This window comes from Manis pentadactyla, chromosome 7 (genome assembly GCF_030020395.1).
Source record: "Manis pentadactyla isolate mManPen7 chromosome 7, mManPen7.hap1, whole genome shotgun sequence".
Lineage (NCBI taxonomy): Eukaryota > Metazoa > Chordata > Mammalia > Pholidota > Manidae > Manis > Manis pentadactyla.
This window is the reverse complement of record NC_080025.1, coordinates 30739164-30757139: the sequence shown is the minus strand read 5'-3', so window position 1 is coordinate 30757139 and position 17976 is coordinate 30739164. Positions and strand designations below refer to the sequence as shown.

Sequence of the window (17976 nt, the reverse complement as noted above, 5' to 3'; positions counted from 1 at the left end):
CTGTTTTTGGATTACATACAACTACAGGAGTATGTCACCTTGTCCCCCTCTATGTAAATGCCATCAAAGTGCTTCCCTAGGAAGTGGTTAAGATTAAAGAATTCGCAGTTTGTATGTCAGCCAGGCTATACCCTAATCCACATGTGGTACATTATCAACATTGGTTTCCTCATGCAAACAACTTGTGAATATTTGCTGCCAAATATAACAAACGTGAAAAATATTTTGACATTCACTTAGACTCTGAGTGTGGTTGGGAGGCTCCCAGACACACCATCCAATCCTGTAGGATTCATAACTGAGTTCACAGCCTCATGAAGATTTTGGATTAGGCTCTGGGGAGCAAGGGGAGGGTGAGGGTCATCACACTGCCTGGGAATCCCAGGCCCCAGCCAAGCAGCAGGCTTAGATTTTACACTGTTGCTTTGCACCCCCTTGTGGTCAAGAGTGAAGTGAACACTAAGCAAACCCCGGGTACTGGATGCGGGAGGCAGGCCCAATTTGGGGTGGAAATCCCCCACAGAATAGGCCTTTCCTCATAAACCTAGGTGCTTCCCCACCTTATGAAAGTGAGCTTAATTTAGAATTCTAATTCTAACAGAAACACTTGTTTCCAAATTTTAGACATTTTGGAAAATACAGAATAGTGTGAAGAAGAAACTACAAAGTCACATAAGACTCTGACCCAGCAGAGACAAATTTTGGTAAAATTCTCCCAATTTTGATTCTATGCAGTTACGTATACATATACACACATAGCATTTAATATACAATATAATTAACCTATCACCTAACCGTTAGTACTGTCTACGTCACCCCGTGTGTGCCGCCTCTACCCAGTCCATCTGCCTGCCTGCCCGTGAGAGGTACACATGGGTGTCTGTGGTTATTAAACCCTTCCTTCTACTAAACTGAAATTACCATGCGCACGTGCACACACACACACACAATTTGGGATTGTGCTGTATTAATACTTTTGTTTCCTCCTTTTTTTTCCCACAGACCTTTTCCTCCAGATCATCAAATATTATCAGAACACATGGCTGTGCCATAACCCAGAATATGACTGTATTATTATTTACTTAATGAATCCTCTAAATGCCGGCCCTTTCAGTTATTTTTAATTTTTTGCTACTCTACATCACTCAAGCTATTCAAGATAAATCTTTGCACAAATCTATGGTTATTTCCTTGAGATGAGTTCTTAGACGTGGAATTTCAGGGGAATTCCTCTTGGGGAATGGCTCTGCCTAAGCCGTTCTGAGCCATCCCTTCCTCAGGGAAGCCTGCAGTCCCCCCGTGGCACAGTTAGGTGTCCTCGCTGCTGAGTCCTGTGCTCTGCTGCCTCCTTGTAGAAGCCCCAGCCACGTGGCTTTAGAGATGCCTTCAGTGCTCAGTAACTAGGAGACCTCACCTCTTATCAGAATTTTGGAGCCCTTAAAAACAAACAAGGGTGCCCTTTTCTTTTAAAAATACGGGGAATTAAATAACACCCTGGCAACAGAATCTTAATTTTTCTTACACTCAGTATAATCGAGCTACCAAGTCTTTACAGTGGGGCTTCCATCCTCGGTTGTTTCTTTCATTTCTCAGGGCAAAACTTTGTTAACCTTCTGAGATTTTTCTCTCAAAAAGGCAACATAGGCAGATCAGCAGGTTATCTTGACTAGAACAGGTGACCTGTACTGGGAACCTGCTCCCTATGTGGTCCCACCTCCCTGGGCCTTTGGACCCACAGAGCACTGACAGGCTGGGGCACTTTCTCAGACAGCAGCTCTGAGCATGGTGCCGATATACAGTAAGCGCTTAGCAAATGCCTCCAAGGGAAGGACCCTGAGGACCCTTCCCTGCTCTAAAATTTTGATGATAGAGATTTTCTAATACAAGAATGCCACATTATTAGGATTCGGACTGAGAAATTCCTTTCTCCACTTCCCAAGAGTTTAGATCCCAGTGGGGGTGGGGCAGTGAGTCCTGGCTGTCATATCCAGGTGGCCAAGACCAGTCTTGACGTCGACGTTGAGTGTCAACCTGGCTCCAGCGAAGTCGACAGGGTCCGAGAGCGAGATCCCCTCTGCAGCAGCTGTTTCCCTTGATGGTTTTTCTCATCACCTTTCCTTACCAGGTGTTGGGAGAGGGAGGCAGTCTCTGTGCATGACACGGAACTGGTGTCAGAAAGAAAGACCTTTGGATAATAGAAGCTGAAGGAAGGAAGGTTGCCAAATTCCCCTTCAAAGTGCTCTTTACAGCCTTTAATGGCCTGCTCCACCCGATCAAGGCCAGGTCTGTGTCAAAGTACAGGCTGAAGTTGTGGCTCCAATATTCATATATGTGTAAATATATAAATAGCTTCTCGATTCTTAAGCCTATTAATTTTCATCTGTTATTAACTAATGAACATTTTCCATATGCCAGGTAGATTGTTAGGTGCTATGGAAACATCATTTCATTGACTATCCATTACAATTCTCTAAGGAGATTCATTTGTTTCACAGATGTAGAAACTGCAACATAGAGAAGTTGCTTGCCTAAGACCACAGAGTTTGCTGATCTGAAATATAAACCCAGCCTCTTTTGACTCCAACATTAATTTTATTCAGCTAAGTTATACTGCTTTGCTTGTTACATTTATCATATTTGGCATTCAGCAGGTATCTGTCCAAGTTCTACATTAAGAGTCCTTTGGGAGCATTTATGTTCCTTATTTCTTATTAGCCTGAAATACATTACACATGGGAGGCAAACAGTGCTATTTGCCATTGCCTACTGATTTAAGCAGCAACCTGGTATTATGGACTGAACATCAAAGATTTTGTGGAGTTTTTTTTCTCTCCAACTTATTTTGAACATTTAAAAACTTACAGGAAAGTTCCAAGAATAATGCACTGACCACCCATACATCTTTTACCTAGATTCACCAGTTAACGTTTTGTACATTTTTCATTTTTTTAAATTACCATTTTAGTTGTAGACACATGCTATTTCATTCCTGAACACTTCAGAGGGTATCTCCTAAAAACAAGGCGTTTCTGCCTAACAAAGATACAACCATTGCCCTCAGAAAATGTTACATTGTTGTAATATTAATATGATCTATAGTCAAATGTTCTCAATTGTCCCAGTAATGTTCCTCAATAGCTATTTTGTTTTTGATCCATGGTCCAATGTAGGATCACATTGCTTGTAATGAATGCCACATCTTTCTTTTGTCTCCTTTAATCTGACAACAGTTCATTAAGCTTTTTTCTTACTTTTTCATGAAATTTACATTTTAGAAGAAACCAGGAGGTTGTGTTGCAGCATGTCTCAATTTTGATTCGTCTGATTGTTTCCTCGTGAGTAGAGACAAATCACACACGTTGGCCGGGCCGTTGTCTTTGCGTCTGCTCCGCGTCACATCCGGGAGCTCTCCAGCCACGCTGTGTTGGCGTACCTAGTTGGCGGTGATCTCTCTCACGCGAAGATACTCTTTCTTCTTTAGTAAGTAACCTGTAGGGTGACACTTTGAAACTGTAGTGCCCAGCATCTATTGATCATTTTTGCCTGAACCAATTATTGGCGGTTCCGAAGTGGAGATTTTCAGTGCCTGAAATTTCTTCACTTATCAGTTGGTTCTCTCCTCCAGAGGCGCTTCCCTCCTCCAGCTCCTCTGCCCCTTCCAATTAGAATCTACCGCTACCTGGGTGATAGGGAATAGGTCACATCAGTTACCCCCTCAGGACCTACGTTTTCTCATCCTTAAAATGGGATGACCTAAGGGTCAAGTTCTTGAATTTTAGTCATCAGGGATGAAATTCCGTAAGGACTTTCCAAGCATCGCCAGAGGATGAAACTGTCTGGGTGTGACGTGTCAGGCCAACTGCGCTCGGCGCTGGAGTCCCCGGTCCTCTGGCGCGCCCCTCTCTGGGCAACAGTAACTAGTAACTTACAGGGATCTCGCGAGAGCGGGCCCCTCCAGGGACTCTTCTGCAGCCCGCTCCCGCTCAGGCCTCTCCCGCCCCAGCCACCTGCGCGCTGGGCTCTGCCGCGCACGCGCGCGCATGTAGCCAGACGGTTAGCGGACTTGGTTCGCAGCTGCTGTTCCTCTCCGCGCCCAACCCCGCGGCGCGCGACCCCGGCGCGACCCTACGGCGCAAACGCGGTTCGGGCGGGCAGGGAGGGGCGCGCAGGCGCTGCGGGGGGAGCAAGCCGCGCAGGCGCCGAATGCGTTGGTTTGAAGAAGACCTTCAGCGTTTCTCTGGCCGAGTGGGGTCAGGCCCTCTGGTCGGAGGTGAGGAGAGCTGCGGCCGTGGTCCGTGACGCCGGCGGCAGGGCCAGGGGGCCGGGGACCCGCTTCCGAGCACGGAACCCGCCTGGGTGCGGGCCCAACGGGGGGCGCGGGAGGGAGAGTGCAGCCTCCCGGGGCTCGGGCCCCGCCGCCGCTGAGGGCGGAGGGGACCTGGATCCCCTGACCGCCTCAGGTGATGAGGTCGCAGCGTCGGCGGGGGGCGCCCAGCGCGAGACCTTCCCCCAGGGCTGTCTCCGGGCGTCAGGCCACAGGGAGCTTGGTTCAGGGAAGTGGGATCCTCGAACCCCAAACTTACCTCGCCCCCAGTTTCCTCTCCATAATTGCCCAGTATCGGGGAGCTCTTCCACCCTTACCACCCGAGGGAGGATGCTCTCTGTGCAACTTAAAGAGGCGAAACGGGAACAAAAGGGCTTTTTATTGACTGCCAAATTAGTAATTGTGTAAAGCAGTGTTCCCTAGTTCACGCCTCTTCCCCTCCCGTCTGCGTCTCATGTAACCTCGGTACACTGCACGTCTACAAACATTTGCATTTCGTAGAGCTAATAGAAGTATGTGATGATAGGTTTACTCTCGAGTAAGGTGAAGTCTCTGTATCTTCGCGATTTTTTTGCTTGATCATACCGGCAGTGTATTTGCCGTCAGAATCGGGGGCCTGAAAAAGTAAGCTTGAACTTAGGCAGAATTGAGATCAGTTAGTAAACTAAACCAGCTAGACACGACTTTCAGTGTCTGGCCGTTTTGAAAAATGAGGCAGAATGCTAAAAGATGGTGATTAGTCCCTGGTTGGATGTTTAAAGTGTATCATTTTTCTTTCAGTAGATGAAAAACCAGACTGAAGGCTTAACATCTCTATTTGAATATGTACTGTCTGCTTTTCCATACTTCCCAAGTTACAGACTTCTAGCAGGATTTCAACAAATACTAGCATCCATTGTAATCATAAAGAGTAATATCAAATTGCAATTAGCAATGTATAAAAAGTCTAGAATTGACCATTTGAATGCAAAATAATTACTCTGGAAGTGAACTCTGAAACCCTGTGGCTTAGAACAAAGCTCTATGTGGTATGAGTCAGTATTTTGGAGTCTTCCATCTTTATTATACTCTCTCCTCTTAAGTTTATATATTTTTATACCATATTCTGTCCTTCTCACACATCATGATGCCTCCTCATATTTGACAGGTTTCATTTAAGGAACAGATTTTAAATGAATTTACAATTAAGTGCGCCATTAAGTGTGTGTTATGTTTCAGGTCTGACGGCATAGGCAGAAATTCATCAAACGACCAGATTAACAGCTAGGCTAAATAAATATTAGTTTGAATATGCAGATAGTTTGGGGATAGTAATTGCAAGGGCTAGCTGGTGCTCTGGATTTTTCTGGTATAGTAATTGGGCTAATGGGGCTCCTTGAGATGGTTTTTCAATTGATGACACTTGGTTTCTGAGGCCGCTGCAGGAAAAGGTTTCCCATCTTACAGAGAGGGCAAAGGGATGGTATGCTCAGCCGTGTTGTTAGAACTTATGAGAATTTTGATGTGTGGGTCACATGGCAGTAGAAGACCTGGGTGAGTACTAAGTAGGCAAGATGAAAAGTGAAGGTTCGTCAGGTTTTTGAAAGCTTTAACTTTGGAGTGTACACCAATTTTTGGTAAGCAGATTACTGCAGGTAGAATCTACCCTAATTTGGCTAATGGGTAAGATTATATCACTTTATTTTAAACAGGGCTTTGAGAGAGGACATATTCTGGATGATATATTTCAATTAGTGTGGTAATTCCTACAAGAACTGAATTTCAGAGTGGCAAAAATGTTAACCCTGAAGATTTTTCATGCATCTAACAGTTCTTTAAAAAATTCACCTTTTCACCTTATACAGCCCTCTGGCTTTATAAGAGCCCAATAAATATTTTTCCAATGTAAATTTGGTATATTTTTTTAAAGTAAAAAGTCCAGTGTACCAGAGCATGTCCTTCAGCCTGTGAGAGATTTCTTATCTTTGAAATGCAGTCAGAAAGAAGACCTTTGTGAATCTCATGAAAAAAAAAACCCTTTTTATTCTTCAGTTTTGGAAAGCTCTTTCTAAAGGAGTAGAATGCCATTCTTAACTTTGCTTGCATTGGGGTATAAGCATTAGTGGAGCAAAGGAAGAGAACTGTTGGGATAGACACAAAATGGTAGGACTATGCACAGGACTATCATTTAGTCCTGTGAGTAAGTATTAAATGGTTATTTTTATTCCTTTGTCCCTGTTTTTCTTCAGAAGATATGTGTAACGCACCAACTTACTGTGACCTAGGAAAGGCTGCCAAGGATGTCTTCAACAAAGGATATGGTAAGCATTGCTATTGTTAATTTCCTATTTCAGTAAGGGTTAGTGTTGAATGCCTGTTCTCTGTAAGATACTGTGGTAGTAAATGAGGTTAAGTCAACATTAATTTACTTCACAAGGTTTTAAGGGGATAACTATTAACAAGTTGCTAGTGTTCATTCTGTAGAGGTATAGTCCCTTACAAGCATTAAAAACAATTAAATACATATACACATACATATGCATATTTAGTATTATCTGTAAGATGAAGTAATATAAATCTATAATACTTTTTTGTCCCCCCTAGGGAACAGTAAAGTTGAGGTGGGGTACATTTTCAGCCTTCAAACAATGGCAATGTTTTCATGAGAGTGAAGGCATTACTTTGACTTCTTTGGAGTAACATATATTCTTTGATTCCAAATAGACATTTCTTTTTAGATTTTAAAATTTATTCTTTAAATTTTTATTTTTTTGTACTGAACACATTTGATTTTTTTCTTACTAATTAGTGAAGTTATAAGCTTGTATTAACATAATATTTCTGTTAATTTTGGTTGTTAAAATAGTACATGTTTTTTATGTCTCATTCATTTGTTCTTTAACTTATATTTTTAAGATGTGTTATCTTGAGGAGCTTAAAATTTATACTTGCTATTTTGTTGCATTTCCCTTGCTTGGGGAACTCTCTCCTAATGAGAATACTGTGTATTTTGCCTATACTACTGTATACCATTTTCATGATTTCCAAGTTGTAAAAACTAGAGCAAATGTTGCATTTTTTACATAGCTGTGTTTTTGTGTGTCTAGGGTTTGGCATGGTTAAAATAGACCTGAAAACCAAGTCTTGTAGTGGAGTGGTAAGTACCTAATATTTTTTTAATGGATAAAGCATAATTAGCGGCACCTGATAAAAAATCATTGTTCAGTCTCCTTATGTGAATCTGTACACTTGTGGTACTGTGTTTTCTTCCCGTCAGCTTTGTCCTGCTCACATTCAGTGGGCATCCTCTCTCAGCCTCTTAAGCCCATAGAAAATCAGGTTGCATATTTTGGGAGACCCTTTATGCTTGTACTAAGAGTACTCTGAGTCTTACTCTTAGAAGATATATATATATCCATGTCATTTCTTTTTATTGTCATGAATCTGTATATGGCCACTAAAAACTTTACTTCATTATAATGGATTCATCCAAGTTTTACTGCCCTTTTACAAAAAAAAAAATTAACTTTAGTCTCTGTCCCTTCATGTTTAATTGAAACAAATGTAGAAATAAAATAGATGTAGAAGATTAGTCTTCAGTTTTTATTGATGTTCATAGACTTTTTTTATTTGAAGTTAAGGATATGGTAAAGAATATAGGCATATTTTCAAAGCATCATTAACCAGAGGTTTTACTCAGTAAATCTCAATAAATAGATTAACTTTACATTCACCTCATTCTCTGATTTCTCCTCATTGGCTGCAGCTTGGTTTGGTATTTACCTATTCAAACCAATGCAAATTTATTTCTGGATATAGTGATTTAATTAGAAGGGCTGGAGGCATGTGGAATTCTTATGATACTTCTTCTCGTACCTCCTTATCATCCTGGTTAGTCACCATCATTCTTTCCCTGGGCTTTCTAGTAAAGAAAAATACATGTGTAGCTACCCTATGAGGATGGGCCTATTGTTGAATGATTCTGTTAAAATAGAAACATTATACTCATACTGAGAAGAGTTTCAGAATTTGCTCATTAAGTTTGTGTTGCAAAAATCGTCAACTAAAATTTTATCTGCCTTTCATGCTGCTGTGGTGTGGGAATATTCTTTCAGATGGTAAGAAAAATAGCATATTTGTGTGCCTGTTTTTGTGGCTGCTTTTGGTCTCTGGTAATGATTTAGTATAAATTTCATCTATTGCTCCCAATTTCTTTGTGCCTTGATATTTCTATCATATGCCATCTATTTTATTTAACAGTAACATTTTTGTAATGTTTTGTTGCTTACTAGCATTTAATGTAGAGGTGTAGATCTTATATGCATGTTATAAATGTATTTTGCACCACTTGATCTAATTATGAAATTAAAGACTGAAGCAGTTGTGAGGCAATTCTAATTTTTCAACTTAGAAAAATTCTAGCCTTTGAGATTTATACCTCTGCTATTTCAGACTTTTGACAGGGCTTCAAACTAAGAAATGATGAAAACAAGAAAGAAATGTAGACTAAATACTCCTTTATTTAATTTTGTGCATAAAGTTTTCCTAACACCAAAATTAAGGTTTATATTTGCTATAATTTCATGTTTATGAAAGGTAAATGTAACAAATAAAATACTGGGTAGTTGGATCTACTAAAAAAGTGATGAGCACATTAAATAATTGTGTGAACCGTAACTAACATTTTATCATTTTCACTAAGGCCTTGCCCTCAATGTGCAGCATGATATTCTCTTGGAAAACTTTCTGTGTGGTGTTGATAAACAGATCATAGTTTCCCAGTTGTTTCATCAGCCTGAAGAGCTAGAGCTGGGAGTAGGGCACTTGGGAAGGGAAGGATTCATATTGCATGCAGTGAAGCAGAACTGGTCTGGGTGGGCAGCATTTCATTACCGTTGGCAGTATTTCAGAAATGCACTTTTAAAACAGGGCCAATCAGAAAGGGTTTTTTTTCTTGACAGTTCATAGATTGTCAGTGACAGGTGTTGGCTGTTTGCTTCCCCCTAGAAGGAGATCTATTTCTAATTGGCAATTGTCATATGACTGAAAGGACACCTAGCTAGGGAGGTTATATCTGAAGGCATTCAGAGTAACTGTTTGATAGAAAGCCCTTTAAAAGGGGGAGGGAAGGAGGGAGAAGGGAGAAAGAGGGAAAACTGTAACACTGTTTTTGGTTGTGGAAAATGAGTAGGTACTTTCAAATATTCAAGTTGTTTATGCTGAAATGTTTGCAGATAGGTTTGTGGAGAAAAGCAATGTTTTCAGAACAGTGTGAATGTACTCAATGCCACTGAACTGTACGCTTAAAAAGGGAAAATTTTATGTTAAATGTATTTTGCCACAATAAAAATTTTAATGCAATAAAGTTCTGACCTTAATAATAAAGGGGGAAGGTAGTGCTTCCTAGTTTTGGGGATTTTTAAGGACTTTAAAATTAACTAATTGTTTGAAAGGCAAGAAGAGAATAGATAATCTTTCTCAGGTTATAAAAGTAAAATGTTTATATTCAATTTTTCTGTCTTTATAGTGAAGGCATTTATTTTTCATAAAGAATTTTCTCTCTTAAAGGAGAGAATTTAAGATTCCCATTTAGTAAGAGTATGTGAAACAAGAAATATCAGTAAGACAGGTCAAGTAATGGGAAGATCTAAACTGGTTAAAACATTTAGGGATGAGAAAGAAAGAGGGAAGCAGGAAATAAGCTGCTGTGGAGTACGACTGTGGTAAGGGAAATCAGGCTGGTTCCTGATGCATTGAATAGTGCTTTCTGAAATGAACACTTTCTGTTTGAGTTGATTTTAAGGTAAGTATTTTTTCTTGCTTATAAGGAATTTTCTACTTCCGGTCATGCCTACACTGATACAGGGAAAGCATCAGGCAACCTAGAGACCAAATATAAGGTCTGTAACTATGGACTTACCTTCACCCAAAAATGGAACACAGACAATACTCTTGGAACAGAAATCTCTTGGGAGAATAAGGTAAGAGAAAGCATTAGAAGTTCTTTGTAGGTTAAACGTATCTTGGAGATAAATGTATCTTGGAGATAAAATGATTGAATAAACCGCAAATATAATCTGAATGAGATCTCCTAACCTATCTAGTAGCTATATTTTTTCTCCGCACATGGGCAACTTTGGTATGGCTTATGTCTCTAGAAAGTAAGGCTTTGTTTGAGAGTCCATAATTATCCCATTACATCTTTATTCTGGCCAGCTCTACTTACTCTGTTACATAGCTGAGTCTCTTCTGGGTAGACCAAACTATTTGCAGTGATTTAGTTAAATTTTGTTTAGTAATCATTGCAAAATTGGTTCTACAGAAAATTGTTTTAAAATCTATAATTTTTTCAAAGAAAAATCTACCAGCAGATATTTGTCAAGTGCCACCTAAGTACAGGGCACTGTTTTTTGAGAGAGGTCTCTATGCACATTGCCACATATAGATGATAGATGTATATGTCTAGCTGAGCAAATTACATAGGTTGGCTTGTTAAGTATCAGGTTATCTCATTACAGTAATTTCAAGAGAGTCTGAAGATTATTTCATTGTATTGGCATTTTGTTGTTTCTCTACCATAATTTTATGTCAGTTGTAATAGGATTTCGCATATGCAGTTTAACCTGTTTTTTGATGAGAATCATTATGAAGCCTTTGAGTGAAGGTCTGAGAGAGATAAGGGGACAGGGAAGGATGAAGTGGTAATTTAGTAGGTAATTTAATGTTCGGCTTTGTTAGGACATTAGAGAAAACTTTAGAATTGATTTCTTGAGTCAAAAAAGGAATTGAAAATTACTAATTGTTACTTTTAAATCTTTATTTTCCAGTTGGCTGAAGGGTTGAAACTGACTCTTGATACCATATTTGTACCGAACACAGGGTAATTATCCAAACCCCACTTTATGGAATGTTTTTGCGGTCTCTAGAGATAGAGGAGTTTAGAATGGGGTGTTGCAAGGGAAAGTTCTGATGCAGGAGTTGCTTAGGAGGTTGCTGATAGCAACACCAAAGACCTGTGTGTGCGAGAAAGAGAAGGGAAGGCGCCCTGAGGCAGATACAGTGTTGATTTGAAAGTTGAACAGATGAACAAAGATAGAAGTTTTGTCCAAAGAGGCACATAGTAGAAAAGTTTAGGAGCTAGAAGGATTGGAGACTATTTCTTAAGCTATTCTAAAGGTACGTGGATGTGATATTTTGCTGAGAAGGTAATTTCTTAAGAAAACTGTTATCTCCTGGCTATAGAACCAACCAGAAGCTATAACCTATTACTGACTTGCCTTCATGACCTTTATAAATCCCCCAACCTCTCTGCCTCAGTTTCTTCATCTGAAAAATGGGTATTGTGTTGCTTCCTATCTGCCTAACCTGGGCCTGTGCTACTCTATAAAGGCCAAGGTTCTAAACTAAGGCAAAGTGGCACCTCTTCTCAGCAGGAACAGCAGGTAGACACCTCCTACCACGTACTTTGGTTGTCTTTTGGACAGATATTCTCAGAAGAGGCCTGACTGGGGAATAGGGCAAGTATTATTAAGAACTAACTTACATTTTCAGTATTGTCTTTCAAGAATATACATTTCTCTTCCATCCATCTAACAGTTGTTTGGGGAGAAAACACTGACCTTAAGAAAAATAGATATGCTTACTAAAGGGCAGTACCCTTAAAAAAAAAGTACACAGACTACATAGTAGGTCAATAATTTAGAAGTGAAGTGTGTTGAGTGTTGCCTTCTGTGGCATTTGGAAATATTTAAAGAGATTTGGTGTCTTGTATGTCTGCATACATACATATTCAAATAATAAATTTGTTACTGAAATACCTATTTCTTTTTATACTTTTGTTCATACCTTCATGAAATTAATTATGACATACCCTATCATGTGAACTTAAAGTGAGGAATAGGTAAAATACGGTATAATCCTAACAAGATACATTTGTAGAGCTAAGTCGTTGAAAGCATTTTTACTGTATGTGTGCCATCTACTAAAATAATACTTGCCTTGGGGGGTGGGGACATCTTACTCTAAAGATTCTTCAGAAAGTAGTAGAAACTCATGTTTTCGTTGTGTTGTTTTTTACAGAAAGAAGAGTGGGAAATTAAAGGCTTCCTATAAGCGAGAGTGTTTCAGTCTTGGCAGTAATGTTGATATAGATTTTTCTGGACCAACCATCTATGGTTGGGCTGTGTTAGCTTTTGAAGGCTGGCTTGCTGGCTATCAGATGAGTTTTGACACAGCCAAATCCAGACTGTCTCAGAATAATTTCGCCCTGGGTTACAAGGCTGCAGACTTCCAGCTGCACACTCACGTGTGAGTATGTATAATTCATTCTTCCTTTGGTGCCAGTGCAGTCGCCCAGGAAGATGGCAGCTAGCGTACTGAGAAGGTTAGAGGGTTGGATGGTGTTGGCATTTAATATGTCCAACCTCACTACTGTTTTCACAGTCATGTCAGCAAAACACTGCCGGAGGGTGGTGCACTTGGTGGGCCGTGCTATGCTTCTGGTTGTTCCTGGCCTCGTGGCCTGGGGCCCAATCTTAGCAACTCTAGGATACCCGCAGGGCACAGGTCTCCCTCCTGCTCTAAGGGATCCTTTGGAGAGGTTCCTGCTTTCTCTGGTGCCTTACTCAGCTTGGCAGTATCAGGAAGCAGGTTTATGTGGATCTGGGAAAAAATCCACCAAACTGATCTGAGCATCTCCAGCAATTCTCTGGAGGTCCTCAGATAGCCTTTGTCAGAACCCAGCCACCTCTGTTGCATTAAAAAATAGCACAAGTCCTCAAAGTAAACCTGATGAATTTGAATCTTTAAATTGTGTTTTATGTCTCGGCCAACTAGGCACTAATACTGTACCAGGAAGAAAAAGCAAAGGGTGAGCTGTGTGTTTTTTATTGCTGTCCACCAGATGTTCTAATTCACTTAGGATAAGTAAAATAAAGCTAAGCGGTGGTATGTATAGACAGTGGCTTTAAAATTGATGAAACAACATTATCAAGAAAACCATGAAACTCAGGGACTACTGGGATGCTTTGAAGCAATAATTTAGGTATGTTTCTGGAGCAGCACACCCTAAGTATTGTAGGGAGGGTGCTGTCTGACCCTAGGACTGTGTTCCAAATAAAACCCAGAATTGGCTTTATTCTTACACTTGTGCTGCGATATATATGTTAATTTTTTTGTGTGTGTACAGAATCTATTGAGCTCAACTTTAAGTTTCTAAATTCTGTGAACATCTTAAAGAGACCTTTAGATTGGCTGGTGTCTGCCTATGTGCATAACTGGATTGTCTCTAAGACATTTAGATCCTGTGAAGAAGCCAAGTAAATGAATCAGGTGTTAACTACATTTTATTTAGGTGGTTATTAATCACATAACTGGATTTAGTTGCTTATTTGGTAGTCATGTATGCTAGAAGTTTGCTGAAATCTATAGATGAAAAATGAGATCCTTGTTTAGATAGTCTTAGAATTTGTTTCCATGTTATAACAATGGGACAAACTGGATACTTATCACTTACACCATGGACGCAGGAATGACGGCACTGAATTTGGAGGGTCTATCTACCAGAAGGTTAATGAGAAGATAGAAACGTCAATAAACCTTGCTTGGACGGCTGGCAGTAACAACACCCGTTTTGGCATCGCTGCTAAATACAAGCTGGATTGTAGAACTTCTCTGTCTGTAAGGATGGGCTACCAGATCGGATGTACTCTTGGGCTTTCTGAGTTGCGAATGGATATTGTGATATGGTTGTAGTTGGCATGGTACTACCTTTAATGAGCGAGTCAGTGTGTAGGGAACAGAGTATTTTACCTGAAGTCAGGACATGTGGGTTCTCGTCCTAGTTCCTCCCATATTTGGCTGTTGTCTGACCTTTTCAAGTCAGTTTCTCTTTTTGGCCTCAAAATGTTCTTATCTGTAAAGTCATCGGATTTGATTACTCTTCCTGTTAGTAATTCTTACTAATAGTAACACTGATTGAGCACTTAAATTTCAGGCACTGCGCCAGGCACTTTACGTGGATTCTCTCATTTAAGCCATACAACCACTCCGTGGGGCGAGCCATGCCCTCGCCCCCTTTATAGATGGGAGGCCAGGTGGCTCGCCGAGGGCCACACCACAGTGCTCAGCTCACGGTGTTCTCAGAATTTTGCTTGAGGCCTTCAGCCACGCTGCCTCAAAGTCTCTACTATCCCTGCTAGTCCTATTAACTTGAAAAGATGTGTCTTTTTGTTACTTACATGTTCAGTTTCAGTAGTTCTGGATTGGCCTTAAGGTGCTTTAGCTTTGGACATGTGATGCATGAAATGCTGATTGTACTGGACTTACATATCATGAAATTGACTGCCTTCTAACTGTTTCTATTGCGTCTCCTAATCTTAGGCTAAAGTAAATAATGCCAGCCTGATCGGACTGGGTTACACTCAGACCCTTCGACCAGGTAAGTAAGAGTTAATAATAATGGGGCCATGTAGAAGGTGATAGAGGAATAATGAGAATGACCTGTAAAACAGCCTGTCAAGCACTTGTGCTTAACTATGTACTCCTAGGTATGCTGTGGTTGCTCTGGCTCACAGGTTCGGCTGATTGCTCATGACGTTTAGCCCTGACAGAGTTCAGTAGGCTTCCCTCCTTACAGGGCAGGTGGCGGTAGGTGACCCTGTCACCTCAGCCGTGGCTGTGATCTCGTAGCCCCTGGGCCCCGCTGTTCGCCATGTCATGGGGTCCGTCACTCTGTCTAGGAAGTGCGGCTCTTACTGGTGGTACAAGTGATGTGGTGTGTTCTTCTTCCTAGGCGTCAAACTGACCCTGTCGGCTTTAATCGATGGAAAGAACTTCAATGCAGGAGGTCACAAGGTTGGCTTGGGCTTTGAATTAGAAGCTTAATGTGGTTCTGAGTAAAGCAGATTTGTCCCTGGAGGTGAAGAGAAATGAACCCACTATGTTTTGGCCTTAAAATTCTGTGAAATTTCAAAAGTGTGAACTTTTTATTCTTCCAAAGAATTGTAATCCTCCTCACACTGAAGTCTAGAGATCACAGGTCCATCCTAAGGGAGGTGCTTGAAGGCATGCCTGGAAGTTGTCACGTTTGTGCCACATTTCAGTTGAATTCCGCAGTGTTATTTTAATGTGTTCCTCAGTGACAACGTAGTGTCACGTTACAAAGGAAACCACCGATCCTCCTGTTTGTACATCACACCCTGCATGTCCCACACCACTTTTTCCTGACCTTTTAATATATTGGTCTCTGTGCTGTAGTGGAATCTTTGGTTTTCATCAGCATAAAATCAAATAAACATGTCACATTTAGAACATAATTCCTCTTCTGATTTGTTGGTTGTGGTTTTCTTACATCTGGTGTGGTTCTGATTCTGTTCTGAACAACAGCCTCTTCGGCGGGGCTTGTGCCTGGATATCTGCTCCTGTCCCCTCACTTGTGTTTGCCTCAGCCCGAGGCCTGTTCTGCAGGCAGGCGAGTGGACAGTGCCCCCCGTCCCGTGCAGTCCTGTGCACTGTGGTGGTGGTGGTGCACAGCAGCTGGAGAGCAGGGGGCACTGCAGGTGGCGGGAGGCCGGAGCGCCGCTGCATGTGGGACTCCTCCCACCCTCAGGAAAGTACTTTTGATCCCTAGAGCTGGAAAAATGGTAACCACAGACTGGAAATAAAGTTTGGAAAAGGAAGTGAGTAAACAGTAGTATCTTCAGGGCTTGCTGGTAAACCATCTTTCTAAGAGCACCTGAAAATCTTTTGTTCACACAATATATGCTGATTGCAACAAATTCAGTTTTGACATAAATGTGAAAATTCCCATTCTTCCCTTCAACCCTGTTTCTTCTACTGACAGTTGCCGATAATTTTCAGTGTCTTTATAGAGATTACATGAAAACATAATTATGTTTTACATAATGTTAAAATGTGCTTCTTGTTTTGCCATACACTAAAGATGTCAGAGTCCTCTTTCTGTTCAGTTAGATCTGCCTCATATTTTTTATTATACTTTAGTATAAGTGTGACATTAACTCTTCCGCTTGTTTGCTTATATTCAGTTTTTTGTTTTATGAACAGTGCTGTATTGAATATCTTTGTCCACTTCCTGGGTATTTCCACAGCCACTAGCCTCACCTGCCTGTTGAGCTCTTGAAATGTAACTGGGTCAGTGGAAAAACTCAACCTGTAACTCTGTTTTAATTAAATAGCTCCATGTGGCTGGTGGCCGTGTTTCTTAGTGCGGTTCCACAGGGTAGGTCTCCGGAAGTGACATGGCGAAGTCAGGGCCGGGAGGCGCGCCGACAGTCCTAGTGCAGGTCGCATACATCGTACAGATGCTGGTACAGGCTGTAGCCCCGTAGTAGTTGTACCAGTTGGTGTTTCTACCGGTGGTGGGTAGGAGTGCCCATCGCCCCACATGGCTCTAGAGCTGAACAATGGTGTGGTGGTTTAATTTGTGTTTCCCTAATGGCCAGTGAGATGGAGCTGTTTTCATGTTTACTGATGATTTATAATTCTCTGGTTTGCCTGTTCAGATTCCTTGCTCAGTTTCCAAATGTATCATCTTAAAAATACAAACTAGCCATTATTGCTTTTTGAAAAATTTCAGCACTAACAAGGTATTTCCCCTACTACCACCAAAGAGTATTTTTACTAGAACCCAGATTCCAACCACCACTTGTTAGGTCAGGGAATACCTGATAGCCACCGCACGAGGGGCTTTTATTTTCTCACCTTTGTGGGTTGAGCCACCACTATAGGAGATAAGGCATAGCAGGAAAGGAGAGGAGGGATGAGTAACTTTGTTTGGTGCTTGACAGCAGCCTGTGTTGACCGGAAGACCGTTACAGCGTGAGTGTGGATGGGATGTGGGGCGGGCGGAGCACTGCCGTGTGGATAAGTGAGGCATGGATAAGTGTGAGCTGCCGTGTGTCAGAGGAGTGGTGCTGTGGGCACTTCTCCAGCCTGGTGTGAAGGGTGGGGGCTGGACAAGATGGGGTGGGGGCCTGAGGAGATACAGGGAAACGCTGACAAGATGCACGCCTCAGTGAGTCCCCAGTGGCTGATCTGATGAGGATGGCTGTATATATGCCTGGATTAGGTGGGAAGAGGATTGCTAGAGGTTTCTGGGGTTTCCCTTTCTTGTGCTGTCCCTGTAAGTTTGTTATTGCAGAGCTAAAGAGCCCAATTTTGTACTGATACAGTAATCCAGATACAAGCATAGGCAGCTTAAATTCAGCCCTTATTCCATAGTTTTATTGAATCATACAGCTGGCAAGGTATCGAGTACCCTCGTCATTGGGGGGTGTCATTAAGTCATAGTAGAAAGAAAGCACGTTTCTTGAGCTTATGTGCTAGCTGTTGTCCTCATCTCCTTGTATGACAGCCTATTTAATCCTCATAACCAGGAAAGCAAGCCCTGAAGAGCACCTGAGGCCGCCTTCTCGCAGTGGCAGTTCTTCATGGCTCCGTCCCCTCCCCAGAAAAGGCGCCCGCACGCCCATTACCGCCCCTTCCGCCCTCTCTCTGCTCCTCTTCCCTGGTTCCCCCCTCCTCGCCTCTCCAGTTGCCTTATAACTCTTGCGGCCGCTCACTTGCTTTTATTTAATTTTTAAAATTGATTTATTCAGGACACTGCTAGGATCCTCAGCCTTGCCTTTTGAGTCTTAATCTCAAAATAATGATTC

The 17976-nt window shown here is 41.6% G+C and overlaps 1 protein-coding gene across 6 annotated transcripts; it reads left to right on the top strand.

Annotated features, from left to right (window-relative positions):
- The first annotated feature begins 4123 nt into the window (after nt 1-4123).
- On the top strand, nt 4124-15618 carry VDAC3 (voltage dependent anion channel 3). Of its 6 annotated transcripts, none has more exons than XM_057505212.1 (10): nt 4124-4270; nt 6556-6624; nt 7411-7460; nt 8419-8475; nt 10132-10284; nt 11131-11183; nt 12383-12610; nt 13831-13981; nt 14684-14741; nt 15096-15618. In XM_057505212.1, the coding sequence occupies exons 1-10, from the start codon at nt 4204-4206 to the stop codon at nt 15185-15187; spliced, it is 978 nt and encodes a 325-aa protein (XP_057361195.1). In that variant the 5' UTR covers nt 4124-4203; the 3' UTR covers nt 15188-15618. The 6 variants fall into 6 exon arrangements, with proteins under 6 accessions (XP_057361195.1, XP_036733383.1, XP_057361194.1 ...); XM_057505211.1 differs by having other exon boundaries at nt 4126-4270; nt 6553-6624; XM_057505214.1 differs by having other exon boundaries at nt 4228-4339.
- Nucleotides 15619-17976: the final 2358 nt, after the last annotated feature.

What these genes read in the sequence shown, in the direction of transcription:
- VDAC3 (XM_057505211.1), top strand. Translation starts at nt 4,204, where the DNA reads ATGCGTTGGTTTGAAGAAGACCTTCAGCGTTTCTCTGGCCGAGTGGGG. An exon ending in CCAAGTCTTGTAGTGGAGTG is followed by an intron (nt 7,461 to 8,418) that starts GTAAGTACCTAA and finishes ATATTCTTTCAG; the next exon opens with ATGGTAAGAAAAATAGCATA. An exon ending in ATATTTGTACCGAACACAGG is followed by an intron (nt 11,184 to 12,382) that starts GTAATTATCCAA and finishes TGTTTTTTACAG; the next exon opens with AAAGAAGAGTGGGAAATTAA.